Raw genomic sequence first — 24,814 nt, forward strand, 5'->3', positions numbered from 1 at the left:
TCTGTCCCCGATATTATGGGTGAATAAGTGTTTGTACACAGTAGTTGCCGGGGGGGGGGGGGGGGGGGGGGGGGTGGGGGTGGGGGGTGTCAGAATCTTCTGCCAATGTGGATCTTGGGGGTCTGACCCATTTTTGACCCAGTGCTGAGTCCGGAACCTGGTTACAAGATGGGTTTTTCCCTCTATCTTTCACGCTTGGACCAATTTGGGGCCGTTTTTGCACGGGTTCTTGGTCACCTCAACTTCTGGGTCCAAGCCCCCTACCTATAGGCTAGGACTAGGTGACCCGCCTCCGGGAATTTCTAGAGTATGTGACGTGTCCGAACCGATGATCCAGCCGTCCGTAGATGTAGGCCTGGCCACACATCCGGCCGGACACACTGCCCTATTCATAGAATGATGCTTAGGCCTACCGTATGGGTTACGGATGCACCAGTTGTCTTTTTTATAGCAAAGTGGAGCTAGCAAGATTATTAGGGATACCAAGTGCGCCCTCTGTTGTTCTTTGACAGGTTACAACTTTCCATTAATTTTTGCATTCCCTACAAGTCACCACAGTGACAGCTGTCTCAGACTAATAATTGGTTTGTCATCTGCCACATCTGAAAGAAGACAAAATCTACCGGACCTGCTATTTCAGTTTATTCTGTCAACACCACAAAGTGGATACCACATCTCCTCAGGATTCATATAGCATCCATAGAAAAAAAAAAAAAAAAACATTTTTGTTATTTTCTTTCATTTTTGAACTCATTATTATTATAATATTATGCGAAAACCCCCCATAGGGATTGCAAGTACCCAGCCACGACTCCACGTTCGCAAACTATAGAGGGCAGTTTCCAGGGTTAAAGTCAGTGGACACTATTGGTAATTGTCAAAGACTAGCCTTCACAGCTGGTGTATCTCAACATATGCATAAAATAACAAACCTGTGAAAATTTGAGCGCAATTGGTCATCGAACTTGCGAGATAATAATGAAACTAAAAACACCCTTGTCACACGAAGTTGTGTGCGTTTAGATGGTTGATTTCGAGAACTCAAGTTCTAAACTTGAGGTCTTGAAATCAAACTCGTGGAAAATTACTTCTTTCTCGAAAACTATGGCACTTCAGAGGGGCCTGTTTCTCACAATGTTTTATATCATCAACCTCTCCCCATTACTCGTCTGACCAAGAAAGGTTTTATGCTAATAAGTATGTTGGGTAAATACCAATAGTGTCCACTGCCTTTAAGAGTTTTTATTATAGGACCTTTCAGTCTTTTTTCTTTCGGTAAGGGAAAAACACATCCAGTTATTTTTCCACTATTCTCTCAAACTGTTACTATGTTGTTGGCCCATATACTAATTGAGTTACGCGTTTTACTGTGCCAGTGCTAAAAATAACAGTAATTTCGATATCGTGCTTTCTACTCTCCTTTAAATTACAAGTTGCGTGAGACGTTATCTTGTACATGGAATAGTGAAACGTCGTCGGGTAGATTTTGTAGTAGTGAATGCTCGTCCATCAGCAGAGGGTCCAACCCGTTTCTCCTTTCCCTAACCTTCCCACACTGCGGCGACAGACGACTTCAGTAACATTCCAGCCTCTGCCTGTTTATATTATCGTTCACTAAACTTTCTCATTTAATTTGAAAACTTCTTTTGACACTGTGACGATTCGTTTTCTTTTAACTTTGAAAATGTTGTGCTCACATCACTACTGCGAGTATGCAAATACACTGTTTGGTTTTGTCCTCAGGCAGGTCCCATTGTGTTACATTGGCACTGACATTGCGTGTTGTAGCCGTTGAAGATGGCGACATAACTGCTCCAACACCATCTGCTTCTGGGAACGATCAAAACAGAAGAAAGCTATAAATATATTTTCCCACAAAATTATGTCGCTACTCTTTCCATGTCTACTGGCCTTTTCTTCAATTACTGTAATAAATTCAACATCGCTATGCAACGAGCAGTGAGTTTTATTGTCATGGGGTACAATGAATATTTCTCTCATATTGAACATTGATGAGAACTATTACAAGGGAACATAAAAGGTTCACTACACTAATAGTGCAACATCAACGAACCTATGAATACCTTTTACTGTCATCAATTAAAATGTCAAAATGTCAGGCTTCCACAAAATAACAAAACACGACAATGAATTCATTCTTCGTTTGGCACGAAGGCTCGATAATAATAATTGCATGTACCGGACTAAAATTGATTTTTCCAGCAAATCTGAAGGGATTTTTCTTTTACAAAATAAATAAATTGTGGTGAATTACTGGTGAATGTCATCAGGAGACATGCTCCAAACCATGCGCAAGTAATGGTGGACTTTTGGACACTTGGTGGAAGCAGACTTACCATGCAAAATCCATTGTAAATGGCAATGTGCGCATGCTCCGAGCTACGCAATCAGTAAAAATGTACCTGGTGAGTCTGCTGCCACCTAGCGTCCCCATTAATTAATACTTCGTCGGTCGCACCACGAACTGACCTAACTCGTTCACTGTTTTAAAAAACGTGTTCAGAGAAAATCACGATTGAAGTTGCACTACTTTTGAAACTGCTGTTTCGGAGTCTGCTTACCAACTTTATGGTATTATTTTATGACGAAAACAAAGCTGAATACTTTATTCATACAGAACTATCAATGTGTTTTATTCCTTAAACTATTTTAATAAGTAATTAATTCCTAAACAGATGGGTCACTTTGTGAAATTGAAAATTTCATTTTTGCCTGCAGCGCGCTGTGTACAAACCAATGCGTAATAGAGACCTATCGAGATAGGTCACTTTGTGAAATTACTACGCTCCCCAATTAGGTCACTTCGTGGTGCGAAAATTTGCATGCGCGCCATAACCGCGCGCGCTGTAGCGCATAGTTTAACCATTGGTAAAGCGACGTATCTAGATAGGTCACTTTGTGAAAAGACAAAATGGCAAGTCCAGCGATGCATCGTTTATACTTATTAGTGTAATTACCAAACTATTACATATTAGGCACTGAAGCTTGCTGATAATGTTAACAGCATTGAGTTTGTCAATAATTTGTTTTAAAACAAATTTGCGAAAATGTGTGATTTGTGTCAGTTAGGTCAGTTCGTGGTGCGACCGACGATTTATCACCTGCATCACCATGGAGCGTTGTTTGCTAAGTTTGTCCGTCCGATCGGCCTGTGAGCCACTGCTAGATCCAATACCCGTCGTCTCACCGCCGTATCCCATGGACTGCATGATGCTGATACGTACGTCCTTATCATCCACTGACACCAATAGGTACACCTGGGACGGAAAGATACCAGACAGTGGAAATGAATTTTTGGTCAATATTAATGCCGCCAAAATACAAATCCAACAGTCTGAAAGATTAAGAGCTACATAATATAGGGCCGGGCTACATGGACACATGCCCACTATGTGACCTGCCATTTTTCAACACAGTAAATCCGGACCCGGCGTACCACCAATCTTTTCCAAAAGAAAAGGACAACAATTATTTATCAAGCCTTTGCTCATGATGTACATGATGTACATGACAGCAGACTTACCTGGTAAATCCAGTGTTCCCTATCTGCATGATCGCATGCATGCTTAAAACAATAACAATTGAATTGATACAAGTCTGCTGCCACCTAGCGCTCGAAAGTCTATTATTGGCTTAGTTCTTTTTGTTCTGTTTCACAGAAGTGTCTGTTGGTGGGTCTAAGTGTATAGTCTTTAAGCCGCTTTCTTAACTTAAAGCCATTATACACTTTCGGAACGGAAAGCAAAAATAAAAGTTCACATATTTACAAATAACTTACAGGTTTTACAAAAGGTAATGGTGAAATACTTCTCTTGAAATAATATTCCATGAAATGCTTTACTTTTTGAGAAAACATTAAAACAATTATCAATTCTCGATATCGAGAATTACGGATTTATTTTAAACACATGTCACGACACGGCAAAAAGTGCGGAAACAAGGGTGGGTTTTTGCGTTATTCCGATGACCGATTGAGCCTTAATTTTCACAGGTTTGTTATTTTATATATAAGTTGTGATACACGAAGTGTGGGCCTTTGGACAATACTGTTTACCAAAAGTGTCCAATGGCTTTAACTTAACTTAAATGCATTCATAAAGCGCTTTAACACTATTTCAAAGCGCTGTACAGCCAAGAAAAACATTAAAATGCAGGATAAAACACATGAGCAAAAATAGCAACAATGATTTTAAAAATACACAATAGTTTTTTTTATTTTTTGCAAGTCGCCAGACACACAAGGCTTGAAGGCTAGTTCAACTGTGTGGGCTACAATTGTATTTTTCCAGAGGCCGTTGCCACACAGGTTTATCCCTTTTACAGTCCATGCATACGGAAGTAGGCTTGGGTATCATCAGTCCGAAGTCTGGCCGAAGTTAAAAAAGAAGCAGTGCAAATTTAGTAAAACATTGCATTAAAAACATTCATATTATAAAATACAAAAATAGGCGCCAGGCGGATCCTAATAAACCAATATCTTTACATTAATTAATAAGCTCAATTCAAACTTTGACGTGAAAGGGACAAGAGGTTGACGTGTAAAGGAGGAAATATCAGCTTAAGTCCGCAAGGTTACTTTAAAAAATCATAGCCAAAAGGTAATGGGTTATTATTCTCACCTTTGGAATAAAATTCAGGCACATAACCGTAGTGTTGACCACAACAATGGCCACAACAGGGATTGCAAACGTCATATTGACGTCATCAGCAAGTAGAGTCATCGTTGGGACGGTAAGAACAATGGTCAGGCAGACAACGTACACAGAGGCCGCTATGTATTTACCTTGAAAAACAATCAAATAAATCTTTGTTGACAGGAACATCAACAAGAAAAGCTATAAAGATAACTAATGACGTCAAAATAAATAGTCATTTACACCCTTGTCCAACTCCAACCCGGGGGCAATTACTTAAAGCCATTATACAATTTCGGTAAACAGTATTGTCCAAGTCCCACACTTCGTGTATCACAACTTATATATAAAATAACATCCTGTGGAAATTAAGGCTCAATTGGATTTCGGAGTCGGGAGAAAATAACGGGAAAACCCACTCCTGATTTCGCGCGTTTCGCCGTGTCATGACATGTGTTTATAACAAATCCGTAATTCTCGTTAACGAGAATTATATTGTTTTACCGTTTTCTCAAAAAGTAAAGCATTTCATGGACTAATATTTCAAGAGAAGTCTTTCACCATTACCTTCTGTAAACCCTGTAAATTATTTGTAAATCTGTGAACTTTTTTTTTTTTTCTGTACCGAAAGGGTCCAATGGCTTTAAGTAAAATAAAACGGAGAATCAAAAAGCTAAGCAAACGAAGTAGCCGACACCAATGATAAAAATCCAAGTTATACCTAGCTATACAAGGGGGAAAAAATACAGACGAAAGTAAACTCATAAACAATTGACATTATTTGTAACAAAAAAGCAGTAAATTAATAGATAAATGAATACTCTATTAATAAATAAGTTTTTGCCTTCCCTCAAGTCTATTTTGAAATCTGAAGTACTATTTGAATATTCCCTTACTGTCATTGAGTTGTGAGATGGCAATATTTCTCGTTTCCCAAGCCAAGAAGAGGCCAAAGGTCAGCAATATCCCCTTCACGCCGTAGATGGCGATGATGAAGTACTGCGCATGGGCACTGTCACAGTACCTGATGACTGGCACGTCGAACAATTCCTTCTCTGGTTCTGTCATGTTAAGCTGTAACGACATAAAAAAAAAAAACATCAACAATGGCAACACCATCATACCATTGACATCGACATCAACATCAACATCGAGCAGCGATCACCGATACAGCAGCATCAACAACAGCAACATCAACAACATCAACAACATCAACAACATCAACAACAACATAAGCAACAACAGCAACATTAACAACAACGACAGTTACAACACCAACAACTACAGCAAAACGAGCAGCAGCAACAACATAAGCAACAACAGCAACATTAACAACAACGACAGTTACAACACCAACAACTACAGCAACACGAGCAGCAGCAACAACAGTAGCAGCAGCATCAACAGCAACAGCAGCAGCAGCAGCAACAACGGCGACAACAGCAACAACAACAGCAACAACAACAATCGAAATGCAAAGGAGGACCAACTGATCAGCAACAGAAAAACAACATTATTAACAAGAAACAGAAACAGCAACAGCGCCGAGCGACAGCGACGACGACGACGATGACGCCGATGACGACAACAACAATGACGCGTAAAGGCCGAGTCACACTGCGGCGATAACGAAAACGAAAACGCAAAGATAACGCATTCTATTGGCTGAATGGGCGTGTATTTATTCTGCGTGAAGCAATTCAACCAATAGAATGTGTTCTCTTAGCGTCGTGATCGTCATTTTTTTCTTTATCGCTGCAGTGTGACTCGGCCTTAAGTTGTGCATATTGAAATTATGAGAAGTAAGAAAGCACGCCCGGCCTCCCTAAAAGTCTTCTTTTTTCAAAGGTGCAGCTCATCTGAGCTACCAAAAATCAAAATGGCTACCTTTGGCTCAAAGGATCGACTCTCAACAGTCGTCGAGTCCAAAGCGACCCACAGCGTGAAGATGGCACAGTCCACGGCAGCGGTTAGAGCAACTCCGCTGATGAGTTTCCAGTCCGGTAAATCCTAAAAGTAAGTTAGACAATAAGAAGAAACTATAAATAAATGTGTAAATCCCTTATGAGTGAGTGTTGGCTCTGAAAAGAGCCGGTTCGGTGTCGACGTGCCGGTTTGGTCTCGACGTTTCGAACAGTATACTCTGCTCGTCTCCCATTCGTTCTCCTGAAGACGAGCAGAGTATACTGTTCGAAACGTCGAGACCAAACCGGCTCTTTTCAGAGCCAACACTCACTCATAAGAGATTTACACATGGTTGTACCCGCAAGTTTACTATTTATTTGTAATTTCTTCTTATTTCCCCACACCATGCAAAGCTTCAAACAATACTTAACTCAGACAATGGTAATATCAAGTGGATTCAGGACACCCGTGGTTCTAAGCTTTAAAGTTGGGTCATACTTTGATAATGATCCCGAAAAATGTGTCACTATACCCGAAAGCTTTATACTCCGTCTTGTTATGAGATGGTAATGCTGCAAAGTTTTTTCGTCTGAAATTCCCACATTTGAATAATATGAGAATCGATTCATGCGCATGAATCGTTTCCCGCGAATCGTTCATATTAATTCTGAGAGTTGGCTCACAATTATTTACTTTGCCTATGACGTCACACCCCTATTGGTCTAAATTAGTCACTAATTAAGACTTTTCTACCTTGAGGTCCGCCCGCCCATTTTTTTTTGTCGCCAAAAATGCACGTTTTCAAAATAACTTAGCGGAGCCTATAAGCCTGAACCTAAGCCGGAGCCTCAGTCAAAGCCTAAGCCTAAACGACAGCTTAGCCTAAGCCTGTATTCTTAGCCTAATATACGTAACCTAGGCCGAAGCCAAAATCGTTGCTTTTTAATAGTGCAGTGAGTGACATGGAGTAATACTTAAATCTTGGTGCAAGACGTTTCTCGTCTATCTTTCACGCATAACGCGGCCGACTCCCTCGAGTATTTTGTTTCCCTAGTTTAGCATAAATGGGCGCTGGGCGAGAAAAGTCTTGCACCAAGACTACGGTAATACCACCAAAGAGCTCTATGAATAATACGCACAATGTGTTTGAGTCTTTTAACGGCCAGTGTGAAGATTGCGTGTATCCGATACGTCTTCATAAAGATGGAACCAAACGACAACGACAAGCCAAGGGATATCAGGATACGCTCCAACTGGAAAGCAATCAAAAGAATTAGTTAACAGTCAATGTCGTCTATTTCACCTAACTCTTCCTAACTTAGGATCAATCTAAGGAGTTAGGACGAGTTTGTTCCGTATCTGAAGATGATAGGACGCATTGAAACCATCCCAAGTTAGGTCGAGTTACTCATCCTAACTCGAGATAAGATTAATCTATAGCGTTTCGTGAAATCGGCTGCAGTGTACCTTTGGTAATGTAAAAGACAAGTATTCCCACTTGGTGTATACAAACATTAAAAAAATTGATAAAATCTGTGAAAATTTGGACTCATTATTCATCGAAGTTGCAAGAGAATAATGACAGAAAAACACACTTGTTGCGTAACTTTGTTTGCTTTCAGATGCCTGAAAAATATTAAACGACTGCCGGCCTGATGCCTTTTAATATTTCAGAAAGAAATTTCCTCTTTCTCAAAAACTACGTTATTTCGGAAGGAGCCGTTTCTTACAATGTTTTATACCATCAACAACTCTCCATATTGCTTGTTATATAAGTAAGTTCTTTAACAATTATTTTCTTGAGCATTTGAGGAAACTACCAATATTTTCCAGTGTATTTTAAAGGTATACGTTTGGTAATAAATAATGTTAAAATTAACGGCACTAACAACAGGGGCAGATCCAAGATTTGCTAAATTATAGTGCCTGCGAGCGCGTAACGCGAACCCCTAAAAATAACGGCTATAATAATGCTCTTTGTTGTTATCTCATGAAATAATTATTTGACCACTTTCCCAATTAGTTTTTGCCGATAATGTTCGAGTTGGGAGTCATTGAATCAGCCACCCAGAGTTATACAATCACAGTGCAGGCTATAACAGTTTTTATCTAGTGACAAAACAGTGTTGGATGAGACAAACATGATAGCGAAATGTTCAATATTATATATCTTATGTTTATTAACCAATAGTGTCTCTATTGTAGATATACTTGATGATTAGAATGTAACGCAAAACAAGTTTCTAGACTAGAAGCAATTTCCTCAATGAGACCATGGAGCTATTTATAGCTCCATGATGAGACATTTTTACGCTTGTTGGATTTAAAAAGCGCCATCGGCGTTGGTGGTTTCCGCTGTAGGTGTCGATGGTGGGACTGTATTAAGATCATAGAAAAGCAATCACGTACCCCATTCATAGAGCTATATAGAGCTAGATGGCAGTTAAACGTGAGTAGAAACATGGAGCAATAGTTTATTTGCTTCCCCTGGCTCCATTGTAGAAACATATTTTGCCTTAGTTTTCTACCGTATGTGGCGATGATGACGCTGTATATACCACAATAGAGCTATTATAATTACTGCTTGAGCTAGAGGTGCTTGCTTATGTATGTGAGTGGATTAGGGCATTATGTGGATTATGCCCCCCCCCCCCCCCCCGCATACGCACCTGAATGAAAACCTTTGGTTAAAAGCTTTTGATGATATACAGCATTTTTATACAACCTGTGAAAATTTGAGCTCAATTGGTCGTCGAAGTTGCGAGATAATAACGAAAGAAAAAACACGATTTGAAGATCATGTCAGAAATGGAGTGATTAGGAAGATTGAAGTGATGACCTACAGGTGTATCTAGCTTGCTTCTTAATCACTCCATTTCTGACATGATCTTACAGGGCATAGAGGCACTAGGCAACCACAGAGAGACTGCGTTTGAGTAGGGAGAAACTCTGGATTAGACGCCTCCAGACCATTCAACCCCATGGTCTGAACATCCAAGAAGGAAACGACTAATAAACCTTTTGTTTTGCCGTCTCCTTTTTCCCCATAGCCTTTTAGCCTGAGCCTCATTCACTAATAAATTACTTTTCACCCAACCTCACCACCCTTGATGTTGTCCTTTGTGTTTCCATCCTCTTGCTTGTGGTCAAGCCGGTCAAGCCAGTCCCTTCCCTTCACCCCCCCCCCCCCTTTTTGTCCCCTATTCATTGTTTACCCCCTGCTTTTTTATGTACGCTTTCTATAACCCCATTCACGTATTTCCACTTCACGGCTTATGTTTCACTTAGTTACCTGTTCTTGTTTGTTGTGTTGTCATTTAGCCTTCGAGAAAGACTCTGCTAGGGTCGAAACGTCAGGCCATTAACTATTTTTTTCAAATATTTTACTGAGAAATAGTACTTCTTTCTCAATCTCAAACCAACTATACTTCACAGGGAGCTGTTTCTCACAATGTTTTATACAATCAACAGCTCTACATTGCTCGTTACCAATTAAGTAAGTTTTTTATGCTAACCATTATTTTGAGTAATTGATAATAGTGTCCACGCAGTGCCTTTACGAACATGATAGTCGTCAAAAGGAGAATTATATGGGATTAGCTTTATAACTCACGTGGCACTTGAAGACAATGGCCGTATCAGACAGGTCGGTATCATCCCATCCGGAAGCAAAGACCGAGGCGTACAGAAGCAGAGAGCCGATCAATGTCAAATTTCCCAGGGGAGGGGACGACAGCTTGATGGCCCTGCACGCATCGGAAGGAGTTTAACGTGGATTTAAATTATAATCATTGTTAGGGATGTTAGTCTTCAATTTGCATACCAACAATAACCTAACGATAATTTCTTCCCATCTACCAGTATTAAAATGTAAGCTACTATAACTGGTCTGAATCTGTCCTTATTTCTACCTGTATAATAATTAGCTCATTACTGGATAATTTTACGTTCTCTCTCGTCCGTTTTTGTTTTGTCATGTTTTCTTTAAGGCACTGGACACTGTTGGTATAATTACTCAAAATAATTGTAAGCATAAAAACCTACTTGGTAACAAGCAATGAAGAGCTGTTGATAGTTGCGAGAGAACAATGAAAGAATAACACCACTGTCGCACAAGTTGTGTGCTTTCAGATGCCTTGAACTCGAGACTTCAGCTGAGGTCTCGAATTCAAATAAGTTTGTATGCAAGCATTATTTTGAGTTATATTACCAATATTGTCCAGTGCCTGTATGACAATTTAATTATAAAGCATATAATTATAAAGCATGTTTTTCTGCAAACCTTTTGCCCTTATATCTAATGTTAAGATACAGGAATGCCAGGCCCATGATAATACCGACTCCAGCGAGGGAGAAAATCGTCGCTCGGACGGCCCAGGATACCTGTAAGATTACGGTCCTCTTAGTCGTTCCATCAACAGGGATAAAACCCCCTTGAGAGAAAGAAAAACATAATGAAATGACAAATTGATGGGTGACCTTTCATCGGCTTCGATAGTATCTCTCAGATATATATTTTTTGTAATGATGTTGTTTTATAGAGAATGTAGACGTTGATGGACAAGCTCCAACCTATATCTGAGCTTCAACAAAAACATATACCGCCGAATTTCGCGCTAACATCACGATTCCCCGCTAACGTCGCAAGCACCGAATTTCTACGCTAGCCTTGTAAGCGTAGACTGCCTAGTATCGTGGAGTACGCATGCGCAGAAGCCCAAATCAACATTTTGCAAAAGATGGAAATTGCATGCGATTGCAAAATACAAGTGTTTTGTTAAGAAAGAGTGTTCACAATTATTTAAAAATACTACTTATTATTTCCAGACGGTATTTTGAAGGTTGCTGTACTGCCGAGTTAATGTTCAACATTCTGTCAGTGTGCGACCGCAAGCAGCACGCCGTGGTCCCTGACTGCAATCGTTATCATGCAGTTATTAACAATAAGGGACTATACAAATCTGTTTCCATTCAGTCTGAGTTTTGGTTTTCTAGATTTGAAACTTTGCAAACTTGAAATATTACACTGAAAAAATAATTTAAAATGATAATAACTTTAATTGTATTTACACAAGGGAATGATGGATTTCACTTTCGGTTCTCAACAACCGGGACCTCATTTCCAGTTCTTACCTTGCCATTTGATTGTTGAGTCCAATGACGTCACCAATCGACGCGTTTGCGTCTCAAACGTCATCACAGGTACTAAGGCACCGCCTGTTAAATGCAAACAAAAAACAATAACAAAGTTCGCGTTTTAAAGTTACAAAAGTTTATCAATTGGGAGCTGATCAAAGAAGTAAGTCGACAAATGTAATCTTTAAGACATTAGAAAGTGGCTGGGGCTACGAGCCATCGAGTATAAAGATGATACAACTCTTGTAAATTTCTTTTTACTCTTTGTTGTTTATATTGCTTTTAATTTTCCGTAACGTAATTTTTAAATCGTAATTTTATCATGTGATTTTTATGTTCACTTTTAACATGTTAGTTTGTTTGCAGGGCCTAAATGGAAACCATTTTTTTCTACTCATTTGGCTCACCCTGGGTAAATAAAGGAAATAAATAAATATAACGCCCCGATTATAATAGGATTTCTGGCTGCGTTTGAATCAATAGTAAGGCCTTGTCTACAGATTTCGCAAATCGGTGGTTTATACAACACTTCCATTAACATTCTGTTTTAATTCAATCCACATAAATTTCTGCCAGTAATTTCCCACTCATTCCAAGTAATGAAAAAACAATTAAATGTGTTTTTAGAAAATGTATTTAAATGCTGTTACTTTGTGCTTGGTCGATGTACACTTTATCCGTTCGTCTTTGCCCATTCGTGATCAAAACCCTGCCCTGGAAAAAAAAAAAAAAATACACAATATTGAAAAACGACCATCAGTCACGATTGCGAAAAGTTTACCGGTGATAATTTGAACTGGTTATTATTCCGAGACTTAATTTTAGCAACATTTTGTTTAGAAATCTCGAAGACATAACTTGGTCAAGGCTGGTTTGAATTCCATCAGACTGACAAATGTTCCTTTGGAACAAACTTCATACTCAAGGTCCACTTAGCAAGAAATAGAAACACACAACATTGAGCGTAAAACAGAGACAGTCATGCCATTTTTTTAAATGAAAATAATTTAAAAGGCTAACAGCTACCCTTGACAGAGGCTGCAGGTGGAAATTGATAATAGTGAGGTTTAGCTGCACGTGCGGCGTGAACGTGATCGGAAGCTGTGTCGTTATAATCTCACGTTTTTAGCACGTGGTCTCACGTTTTTAGCACATCCAGAAACACACAATATGTTGACATTCACGTTCACGTATTTGCTCGCGTAACGTGAAGCTAAACCTCGCTATATTGGTTCCCTTAATATCCATGAAGAGTAAACATGCATTAGAGAGATGCGTGCAGATACGTGGAATAAATTTGTTTGATTCAATGGGGTTTGGCTCTTACCACTAATCCAATAAAGTCAACATCATCAGCACTCCGGAGTATGACTTCAGCCATTTCACTGTCGGAGTAGCTGAACTCCTCGAGACTTCGTGGGGGATCGAGACGCTGCAGCCCCGGTAAAGATTTGTTGAGCGCAAGGGCAATCGCTATGATCCCGTCGTATGTATAAGCAATGTTACTGATGGGTTGCATACTGTTGAAGTAGTCGTACTGACTAGGTAAGGGTTTCTGCGATTGATCACATTACAAAAACAAATGTTACCATTTTGCATAATGTGAAAGTATCGAAATAATAGAGGGAAAAAAAAGCAATTTTGAGGTATAACGGTGATTGTCTTGAACATGAGCAAAGATGAACATGAGCATCGATGATTGCACCTATATACGGGGCAAATTGGGGAACTTTGTGCTTCATGAAATGGTCGCAGCGAATTATGAAATGTTCTCTGGACGCCATTTCTACAAGAGCCTCTTTTGATGCATCAAAATGTGCTAATTGGCGGTATACCTTATGGGGAAATAAAAGGACCCCATAGGGGAATCCAATGACATCGGGTGCTCCACAACAAAATCAGTGAACAAAGTCTATTGGAAACTTAGTACATGGCCAAGACAGAACAAAAGAATATTTCACATGGATGCATTTTTGAGAATGTGTGTGAGGACAATCATTGATTTGAAAGTTGAGTCAAAATTTCCTTAAAGGCAGTATTTTGCTAAAAAAAGAGGAAAGAAATATACTACAACAAAATTACGTTAAGACAAAGGTATGTTAAAAGGGATTGTATACGTTTGGTATTTAGGAATCCATTGTTTTTTCGTCAATCCTATTGTCAGAGTTAAACGTAGCCTGTACAGACCCTTTAAAATATGTGCTAGGTCGTCCTAGTTTAAAGGCAGTGCACACTATTGGTGATTACTCAACATAATTTTAGCATAAAACCTTACTTGGTAACGAGTTATAGGGAGAGGTTGATAGTATAAAACATTGTGAGAAACGGCTCCCTCTGAAGTGACGTAGTTTTTGAGAAAGAAGTAATTTTCCACGAATTTGATTTCGAGACCTCAAGTTTAGAATTTGAGGCCTCGAAATCAAGCATCTGAAAGCACACAACTTCGTGTGACAAGGGTGTTTTTTCTTTCATTATTATCTCGCAACTTCCATGACTAACTGAGCTCAAATTTCTCACTTGCTGTATCTCAACGTATGCATAAAATAACAAACCTGTGAAAATTTGAGCTTAATCCGTCATCCAAGTTGCGAGATAATAATGTAAAAAAAACACCCTTGTGTGCCTTTAGATGCTTGATTTCGAGACCTCAAATTCTAAATCTGAGGTCTCGAAATCAAATTCGTGGAAAATTACTTCCTTCTCGAAAACTATGTTACTTCAGAGGGAGCCGTTTCTCACAATGTTTTATACGATCAACCTCTCCCCATTAATCGATACCAAGTATGGTTTTATGCCAATGCTTATTTTGAGTAATTACCAATAGTGTCCACTGCCTTTAAGCAAGTAAAACCAACAAGCTTACCACTCCATTGTAATCCAACTTATGTAAATCCGACTGTCGCTGATTTATGTTAAAGTGAATCATGAACTCTACCACGTTATCGATGTCTTGCTGGGTGCAAGGGTGGATGACTGACGGGGAGGCATCAAGCCACCACACGGTGGTCGCCCATGAAGGCGCTATCCACACGTATTTAGCCCCGTACATTCCAGATAAATACGCCTGCAAGAAAATCGGATTTTTTTGTTAGTAAACGAGATTTGCCAATAAGATTTGACTAGAATCACATACTTGCTTCAGTCAAGATACAGCTTAAAGGCAGTGGACACTATTGGTAATTACTCAAAATAATTATTGGCATAAAACCTTTCATGGTGACGAGTAATGGGGAGAGGTTGATGGTATAAAACATTGTGAGAAACGGCATCCTCGTCGGAAGTGTCATAGTTTTCGAGAAAGAAATAATTTTCCATGAATTTGATTTCGAGACCTCAGATTTAGAACTTGAGGTCTCGAAATCAGCCATCTAACCGCACACAACTTCGTGTGACAAGGGTTATTTTTCTTTTATTATTATCTCGCAACTTCGATGACCGATTGAGCCCAAATTTTCACAGGTTAGTTATTTTATGCATATGTGAAGTAGTCTTTGACAATTACCCCTAGTGTCCACTGCCTTTAAAGACACTTGACACCTTTGGTAATTGTCAAATATAAATATTCTCACTTAGTGTTCCCCCAACATATGCATAAAATAACAAATCTGTGAAAGTTTTGACTCGATTGGTTATCGATTTTACAAGAGAACATTAATTTGTTTTAATAATTTGCACTTTCTTTCACCAAATGCCTAATAAAAGGCTTCAGGCATGAAGTATTTTATAGGGAAGGTACACGTTTGATAATACTCAAAACAAATATATTAACTTTAAACCTGACTTGGTATTTTGAGCATTTGAGAGCTGTTGATAGTATAAAACATCGTGGCTAACAACTCCTTCTGAAGTAATGTAGTTTTTGAGAAAGAGGTAACTTCTCACTAAAATAATAAAAGACTCGGGCTAGAAGCACACAAATTCATCCAACAAGGGTGTTTTTTCCTTCATCATTTTCTGGCAACTTTGATGACCGATTGAGCCCAAATTTTCACACCCTTGTTATTTCATGCTCATGATGAGATACACTAAGTGAGAACACTTGTCTTTGACAATTACCAAAGGTGTACAGTGCCTTTGTATACTATTGAAGTATGAATTACCCTTTTTCTCAAAAGCGTCGTTACTTCAAAGGGTTTAGCTAATCACAATGTTGTATTAATAGCTCTCCATTGCTCGTTACTGAGTAAGTTTGATGCTTAACATTATTTTTTAGTAACAACCAATAGTGTTCAGTGTGTTTAAAGGCAGTGGACACTATTGGTAATTACTCAAAATAATTATAAGCATAAAACCTTACTTGGTAACGAGTAATGGGGAGAGGTTGATAGTATAAAACATTGTCAGAAACGGCTCCCTCTGAAGTGTTGTAGTTTTCGAGAAAGAAGTAATTTTTCACGTATACATGTATGATTACGAGACCTCAGAATATCAAGCATCTGAAAGCACACAACTTCGTGTGACCATGGTGCGACAAGGGTGTTTTTTTTTTCTTCCATTATCATCTCGCAACTTCGACGACTAATTGAGCTCAAATTTTCACCGGGGGTTGTTACTTTATGTATATGTTGAGATACACCAAGTGCGAAGACTGGTCTTTGACAATTACCAATAGTGTCCAGTGTCTTTAAATATGAATTTCTCAGAATATCGAGGCAGTTGCTATGTCAAATGTCACAGTGGCTTTTGTAGCTCTTGAACAGCAAATCCTGTTTTATACCATTCATGATATACTTATCCATTTTGGAGTTGGGTATGGATGTTCACTGTCTCTTAATACAATACATATCCACTGGACTTTTGAAGTAAAGTTCGAAATGACAAAACTTTTAATGAAACCGATCACAACTGGGAGTAATGTGAACAAATATAATTGGGCTGTGCACTGCTGGATTTGAGTGGAAATTATGACAAATTAATTTAAACTTTGGGTGCGTTTGTTTAGCTTCCATGGGTCGACCCCGGTCTGCCCCGGTGCGTTCGAATACCTTTGACGTCATTCCAAGGGCTCACCCGGGTCAGCCCCCAGTGCTCTGCTTGTGGAGTTGGTCACTTGGGGGTGACTGAGGTGCATGCCGTCACCACGAGAGGTCGAGTGATCGTTCGATTAGCTCTTGCAGGGGTTCACCCGAGTGAGCACCGCGGGGTCGACCCAGGGAATCTAATCGAACCCACCCAATATTGGACGTACTCTACATTACCTGACAGACTAGTTTCAGGGTTTCAGCTTTATTAAATCCGGTGAAAATTATCCTGGCATCTTGTCGCTAAAAACCCAAAAGAAACATTTTTACAATACAATTTATTACTTTTTAAAAATTAATCAATGTGCTCATGTTTTACTTGTAAGTGATAATTAAGATGATACTTTGCTAAGTTGGTTTATAAACGAGCCCATTAAAATACACGAGAATGTCCAATATCCAATATCGATGTACAACTTACAAGGCTGTAGACATTCACTGTACAAACCTACGAGAATGTCCAATATCCAATATGTGCAAGGTGGACATTCACTGTACAAACCTACGGGAATGTTCAATATCCAATATCGATGTACAAGGTCGACATTCCGTCAGCGGTTTTACGAAGTAGCACTCACTGCTATACCAGCAAAAAATAACAATCAAAGAAAACGGCCTCTGAAGTTGAACACTTTTTAGAAACCCGCCTCCCTTCAAAACTTCAAATTATTTCCATTAAAATTTCTCAATGTAGATACTTGATGACTTGAACTTAACAATTAATCTAATTTTGACTCATTTGCATAATAAATTATGAAACTAGACACAACAGAAGATCCGTGCTACTTCGTGAAACCAAAAAAGTGCGAACTATGTCTTACTGCGTTTTCACGAAGTAGCACTCGCCTATGCTACAACACAGCATTTTGTGTTACTTAATGACACTAGGTCAGCGCGCGCGCGCTCACACAACTTGCGTGCTACTTCGTGAAAACGTTTTTACCACACTTTGACTCGAGTGCGTGCCATGCATACAACGGTAAACAGGGGTTCGGGTGCTACTTCGTGAAAACAAAAAATGCCACGTTTGTGCCAAAATTGAAAACACTAATTAGCTTAATTAAAAAAGTAAAGCTGTCTGAGCTTCGAAACATTATGGAATTGTAGGTCTTCGTGCATTATCAACAGAAATGGAAAAAAATAAAAATGTGTACAAAAATCCTTAAAGGAACACGTTGCCTTGGATCGGTCGAGTTGGTCTTTGAAAAGCCTTTGTAACCGTTTTTTATAAAATGCATATGGTAGAAAGCTGTTGTAAAAATAGAATACAATGATCCACACAAACATGCCTCGAAATTGCGTGGTTTTCCTTTTACCTCGTCGACTAACACGTCGGCCATTTATGGGGGTCAAAATTTTGACTCCTATAAATGGCCGACCATGTTAGTTCGCACAGTAGAAGGAAAACCACGCAATTTCGAGGCAAACTTGTGTGGATCATTGTATTCTACTTTTAAAACATCTTTCCAACCATATGCATTTTATAAAAAACGGTTACAAACGCTTTTGTTTTGACCAATTCGTCCGATCAAAGGCAACGTGTTCCTTTAAGCACGTAGAGTGCTACTTCGTGAAAACGCTGACGATTCACTGTCCAATATCCAATACCGATGTGCAAGGTAGACATTCACTGTACAAACCTAAGGGAATGTCCAATATACAACAATTGATGTTTAAAGGCAGTGGACACTATTGGTAATTACTCAAAATAATTATTAGCATAAAACCTTACTTGGTAACGAGTAAAAATGGGGAGAGGTTGATAGTATAAAACATTGTGAGAAACGGCTCCCTCTGAAGTGACGTAATTTTCGAGAAAGAAGTAATTTTCCACGAATTTGATTTCGAGACCTCAAGTTTAGAATTTGAGGTCTCGAAATCAAGCATCTGAAAGCACACAACTTCGTGTGACAAGGGTGTTTTTTTCTTTCATATAGTTATCTCGTAACTCCGACTACCAATCGAGCTCATATTTTCACAGGTTTGTTATTAATTTATGCATATGTTGAGATACACCAAATGAGAAGACTAGTCGTTGACAATTACCAATGGTGTCCAGTGTCTTTAAGGTAGACATTCGCTGTACACATCCATGCATGGGAATGTCCAATAACCAATTTCTAAACAGCAACTTCGATATTTATGTACTATGTGAACAGGCGCGGATCCGGGGGGGGGGGGGGCACGTGCCCCCCCCCCCAGAGATAAAATAATCTATAAAAAAAAGCGAGAGGAAAAATACCTCTTCATTTAAATTTTCTGTATCAGGATTATCACAAGGCCCAACAATATTTTGTTGACAAACTTCTACTGCATTATTTGTATTACTTGTAAGTAATTTCAGATGAAGAAATGTCTCTGAAAAGGCCTTAGATCGCACTAGAGAGCATCTACGACATAAAATTTTCCCATTAATGCCCCCAGCCTATAATTTCTTTCTGCTTGCAACATACGATTATCTGTCGGATCTCGGTTAGCCGCCCACTTGTATTCATGGAATTTGCCGCCCAGATAACATAAAGTACACGTAGGTATTTCACCACACTGAAAGTTATTTAACGTTAATAGCAGAATATGATTAATATTACTTATAACAAAAACACTTGCCGACTATGTACGGCGTAAATTCAGTTTACTGCAACAAGAGGGAGAAGCATCCCTCTGAAAGACTCAAGAGATGTGTGTGATTAAACATTTCTAGGAGTCCCACGTTACTGTACATAAAATTTCCGGTAAAATTAGACGAAAAAGTGTTTAGAACGTGTTTCTTGACCTCTGTATTTATTATGCACACGGAGGCTTGATTTTTTAACACGAAAGCTCAGAGCTGAAGGGTGGCCTGGACCCCCACCGGGGCTTGGCCCCTGGACCCCACCGGGCCGTAGGGCCGGCACCTTGGCCCCATTCCTTAAATTTCTTTCCAAAACAAACGTGTTATGACTACAAAGTTGTGCCCCCCCCCCCGGTTAACTAACTTTTCTATGGGGCCTATGTCAAAAGTGTATCACTACAACTCCATGATGTTTGGGGTGGGTTGGAGCAAGGGATGATAGTTCAGCGTCACTGTTATAAAAGACACTATTATAAAGACATTTGCTATAATTATGTCACATGGTTTGGGGCAAGCCTTTGTGTAGCAACCTCCAGATGAGCAAACCCTGGCAATATTTTGCCATACACATCCATTTAGAATTGTCTCGATAGACCGGGGAATTCAAATTGTAATAATAATAAATAATAATAGTACCCATTCATATTGCGCCATTGTCTGTCTAAAAGACACTCCTGGCGCGAGAGAGATGCCGAAGCAAGTTAACAATGATCGATCTAAGCACAAAAATAAAATTTCAAATGAGTTTTGAAGCTGGTTATGTAAGTCTGGTGGTAGCTCGTGATCAAGCACGTCGTTGTACTGGACATTATTCAAATTAATTAACTCGCAAATTGCTTAAAGGAACACGTTGCCTTGGATTGGATCGGTCGAGTTGGTCTTTGAAAAGCGTTCTGTAACCGTTTGTTGTAAAATGTATATGGTTGGAAAGATATTGTAAAAGTAGAATACAATGATCTACACAAATATGCCTCGTAATTACGTGGTTTGCTTTTTAAGCTGTCGACTTACACGGTCGGCCATTTGACTCCCATAAATAGCTGACCGTGATAGTTCGCGACGTAAAAGGAAAACCGCGCAATTTCGAGTGATACTTGTGTGGATCATTATATTCTACTTTTAAAACATCTTTCTAACCATATGCATTTCATAACAAAATGTTTCAAACGCTTTTAATAGACCAACTCGTCCGATTACAGGCAACGTGTTCCTTTAATGGCAGGCAGACACAGATGCCCGCCAGCAATATTATGTCAACTGCAGCCCCCTTTAAAAAAACTTCAAGACTCACAAATAATTATAACTACATCAAATCAAAAAACAAATTAGCTGGCAGGTGAAGACCTGTCGCAATGACCATCTCCCGGTGAGCCGTTTTCTTTTTGCACTTTTACACAATGCAGAGCTTTCTTATTATTTGTTTACTATTAATATTTGTTCATTAGAAACATTCAAACTTCGCAGCCTAAGGCTGAACTGTGTTTCAGACTCAGAGCTTCCCATCATTCATAAAGGCCCTTTACGAAACCATGGCTTCGGCGTTGGATTCGGCTCGGGCTTTCTTGGCCCCGCGGTTGTTTTGACAATTTTGCTATGCTTTGTGTACGCACTCAGGGCTTCAGACGAGAGAGATCGGAGACTGAAGCCGTGGTTTCGAAAGTGCTAGAACCACACCCTCTAAAGGGTTTATAATTGTCAAGAAATTTCGTATACCTTAAGATTCTGTAAATGCACGTCCATTAAGCTGACGTCTTTAACTCCTTCAGATGCAACTAGCTGAAGTCCTTCTCTTTCTAAGACCTCTAGAAACACAGCTATTATCTGTCCAAATCACGGGGAAGGCAGTCGAGTTAACTAAATTGTATTAAATTCAGTCAGGCCTCTGATGGATAAGAATTTGATCACCTCCCCCCCCCATAAAAGTACATTGATTAGAAGATGCTGATTCTTTGTCATCGAAGTGTTTCAAACATTGCTTTGATTTGTTTTTAAATATTGTTTGAAAATATGCCAGACTTCACAATAACATAATAATCAGAAATACAAAGGAAATTTCGATAACCAATTATTATTCATTCAAACTTTGTTATTCTTTTGTTTAATTCAGATATGCTAAGATAAGCTTAATGTTGGCATACACCAAGTAAGAATACTTGTCTTTGCCAAGATTACCAAATGTGTCCAGTGCTATTATTAAGCATTCTCTATCTCTAAGAAATTTGGCCATAATGTCTACAATCCCGGCCATATCTCGCTGGTCCCCTGCTCGCTGGGCCCCCTGCCCCTTTCAATGTTGGTTGTAATCATTGCACAGTCTTCTTCTGCGTTCCAGTCAACATTGAGCGGGGGGGGGGGGGGGGGTGGAGAGAATGTTTATTGTCAGGGGAAGTGGACAGGGGGTGGCCCAAGCAGTTTTGCCGGAATTGTAGTTTGTGATCTTTGCAAGTCAGAATGAAATGTTTTATATTTAAAAAGGTGACTTACTTGACGAAATGACTCGATCTCTTCGTGAATAAAGGCAACTCTGGTCCATCCCATCTGCTTAGAAAACTCGACCATGGCTTCGTTGACAGCCCGCCCAGTTGGGAATGTTTGGACCGTGTAGGGATAGACGGATCTATTAGACAGTGTATTACTCGATGCTAAACCAACCTGATGGTGTGATCAAACAAATACATGAAGAAAAAACAATGTGCAAATTTGGGCTTAGTCCATTTTGAAAGTCAGAAGAAATAGAGAAAAAAAACATGCACAATTTTCAGCATGTAAACACATTGTCCACAGTTGCTAAAATTACGAGTGACCATTCACAGCAAAACTACCAAGTGTATTTATGATATATTTTGCTAAAAAAAAAAAGAGGAAAGAAATATGCTACAACAAAAATACGTTAAGACAACAAGGTATGTTAAAAGGGATTGTCAACGCTTGGTATTTAGAAATCCATTGTTTTTTCGTCAATCCTATTGTCAGAGTTAAACGTAGACTGTACAGACCCTTTAAAACATGTGCCACCTGGTCATCCTAGTGTAAAGGCACTTGACACTATTGGTAATTACTCAAAATAATGTTAGCATAAAACCTTACTTGGTAACGAGTAATAGGGAGAGGTTGATAGTATACAAATATTGACTGCTTCGAGTGCTATGGTTAAAAAACTACGAGACCCAGGGTGATCCTCGGAGCGTTCCATTTTTCCGAGGCGCAGCCGAGGGTAAATGGAACGGTCCGGGGATCACCAAGGAAGTCGTAGTTTTAACCATAGCGCGAGTTAAAACAGCCAATAATTTGTTTACACCCCCAACATACTATTAATTCGTACACGTAACGTTCGTACGCGCGTTTCAGATACAAAGATGCACAACTTATTGGGTCGAGGTGGGTAAAAAGACGTATGGGTACTGCACGCCGTGTGGTCGTCGGACTATCACACGGCAAACGATGCACTATTACACGGCAAACGATGCCGTCTAGTAAAACTAGGGCATATCATGTGACGCGCTCCAAACCAATGAAAAGGCAGAATACTTGTAAGGGGTGTTGTAATATAAAACATTGTGAGAAACGGCTCCCTCTGAAGTGACGTAGTTTTTGAGTAATTATTATCACGAATTTGATTTCGAGACTTCAGAACTAGATTTTGAGGTCTCTAAATCAAGCATGTGAATTCACACAACTTTATGCGGCAAGGGTGTTTTTTCTTTCTTTATTATCTTTGACATTGGAGTTCAGTCTCTCAACCAAGACTTCCTGATAAATACACACGCGTTATTAGCTCACAGTGGGGTACTTTACAGACGCAGTAAACTAGCTTTTTTTAATGAGTTAGCATTAAGGCCAGTTCCGTACCTGTACAATATTGTACCTAGCGGCAACTTGGTTGACAACAATGGCCTCCCGAGACACCACAGGTCCCCACGTCATGACCACGGTGGGTCCAGTATAAAGGAACGAGTGTAGAACACTCAGAGCTACCTCAGCTTCTCCATTCTAAAAACAACACACAAAAACACATAGTAAAAATAATAATATATATATTTCATTTTTGCCTTATTACTTTTTTTATTAAAATATTTCAAAAGACCCGGTTAGAGGCAGAACTGAATAAACATTACAATGGTAGACAATAAAAGGTAAAAATAACACAAAACTATCGTTTATAATATATATTATAAAACCTTTCAAAAGTCCCGGCCAGAGGCTGATGTTAATTTTAAAGTCACCTGGAAATATAATTTTTTTTCTTTCAAACATAAGAGTATATGCTTACGAACAATAAAACAATTTTTTTAGTAATTGTTTGTCACGATTTATATGTTTAAAAAATATATAAAGTTGTTTGGGGGGCTGACTCCGCCTACCCCTTTTGTGACGTCAATCGAGGCAGACTTTGCCTGCAATGCGTAAAGTAAACACACGTGCAAAGTACATGTACGTCCAAGTCGTGAGTTGGTTCGTTTCAAAAAGTGTTTTTCTGCATTCAGCAGCAATAATAATAACAACAACAACAACAGCAGCAGCAGCAGCAGCAGCAGCAGCAGCAGCAGCAGCAGCAGCAGCAGCAGCAGCAGCAACAGTAGCAGTAGCAGTAGCAGTAGCAATAACAATAACTATAACTATAATAATAATTATAATAATAATAATAATAAAAATAATAAAAATAATAAAAATAATAAAAATAATAAAAATAATAAAAATAATAAAAATAATAAAAATAATAAAAATAATAAAAATAATAAAAATAATAAAAATAATAAAAATAATAAAAATAATAAAAATAATAAAAATAATAAAAATAATAAAAATAATAAAAATAATAAAAATAATAAAAATAATAATAATAATAATAATAATAATAATAATAATAATAATAATAATAATAATAATAATAATAATAATAATAATAACAATAATAATAATAATAATAATAATAATAATAATAATAATAATAATAATAATAATAATAATAATAATAATAATAATAATAATGATAATAATGATAATAATAATAATAATAATAATAATAATGACAATGACAATGACAATGACAATGACAATGACAATGACAATGACAATGACAATGACAATGACAATGACAATGACAATGACAATGACAATGACAATGACAATGACAATGACAATGACAATGACAATGACAATGACAATGACAATGACAATGACAATGACAATGACAATGACAATGACAATGACAATGACAATGATAATGATAATGATAATGATAATGATAATGATAATGATAATAATAATAATAATAACAAGTTCTTATATAGCGCATTTCACAATAAACCGTATCAATGCACTTTACATTAATACACGTAACCTGGTCGGCATTGCCGGAAAAAAAAAATGAAAAATCTTTTTTTGAAACGTACAAACTCACGACTTGGTCCGTACATGTACTTTGCAATTGTGTTTACTCTACGCATTACAGGCAAAGTCTGCCTCGATTGACGTCACGAACAGCG

The 24,814-nt window shown here is 38.5% G+C and overlaps 1 protein-coding gene across 2 annotated transcripts; it reads right to left on the reverse strand.

The window, feature by feature from the left end:
* Nucleotides 1-90: 90 nt before the first annotated feature.
* On the reverse strand, nucleotides 91-23,293 carry LOC139944113 (gamma-aminobutyric acid type B receptor subunit 2-like). Of its 2 annotated transcripts, none has more exons than XM_071941073.1 (16): nucleotides 23,178-23,293; nucleotides 21,813-21,980; nucleotides 21,042-21,149; nucleotides 16,895-16,960; nucleotides 14,560-14,760; nucleotides 13,024-13,251; nucleotides 12,347-12,410; nucleotides 11,694-11,777; nucleotides 10,843-10,993; nucleotides 10,174-10,306; nucleotides 7,700-7,813; nucleotides 6,543-6,665; nucleotides 5,552-5,729; nucleotides 4,641-4,804; nucleotides 3,123-3,278; nucleotides 91-1,824 (listed from the first exon to the last, which is right to left on the reverse strand). In XM_071941073.1, the coding sequence occupies exons 1-16, from the start codon at nucleotides 23,250-23,252 to the stop codon at nucleotides 1,759-1,761; spliced, it is 2,079 nt and encodes a 692-aa protein (XP_071797174.1). In that variant the 5' UTR covers nucleotides 23,253-23,293; the 3' UTR covers nucleotides 91-1,758. The 2 variants fall into 2 exon arrangements, with proteins under 2 accessions (XP_071797174.1, XP_071797175.1); XM_071941074.1 differs by having other exon boundaries at nucleotides 91-1,830; nucleotides 23,178-23,291.
* Nucleotides 23,294-24,814: the final 1,521 nt, after the last annotated feature.

The sequence above is a fragment of the Asterias amurensis genome, chromosome 11 (assembly GCF_032118995.1).
Source record: "Asterias amurensis chromosome 11, ASM3211899v1".
NCBI classification, from domain to species: domain Eukaryota; kingdom Metazoa; phylum Echinodermata; class Asteroidea; order Forcipulatida; family Asteriidae; genus Asterias; species Asterias amurensis.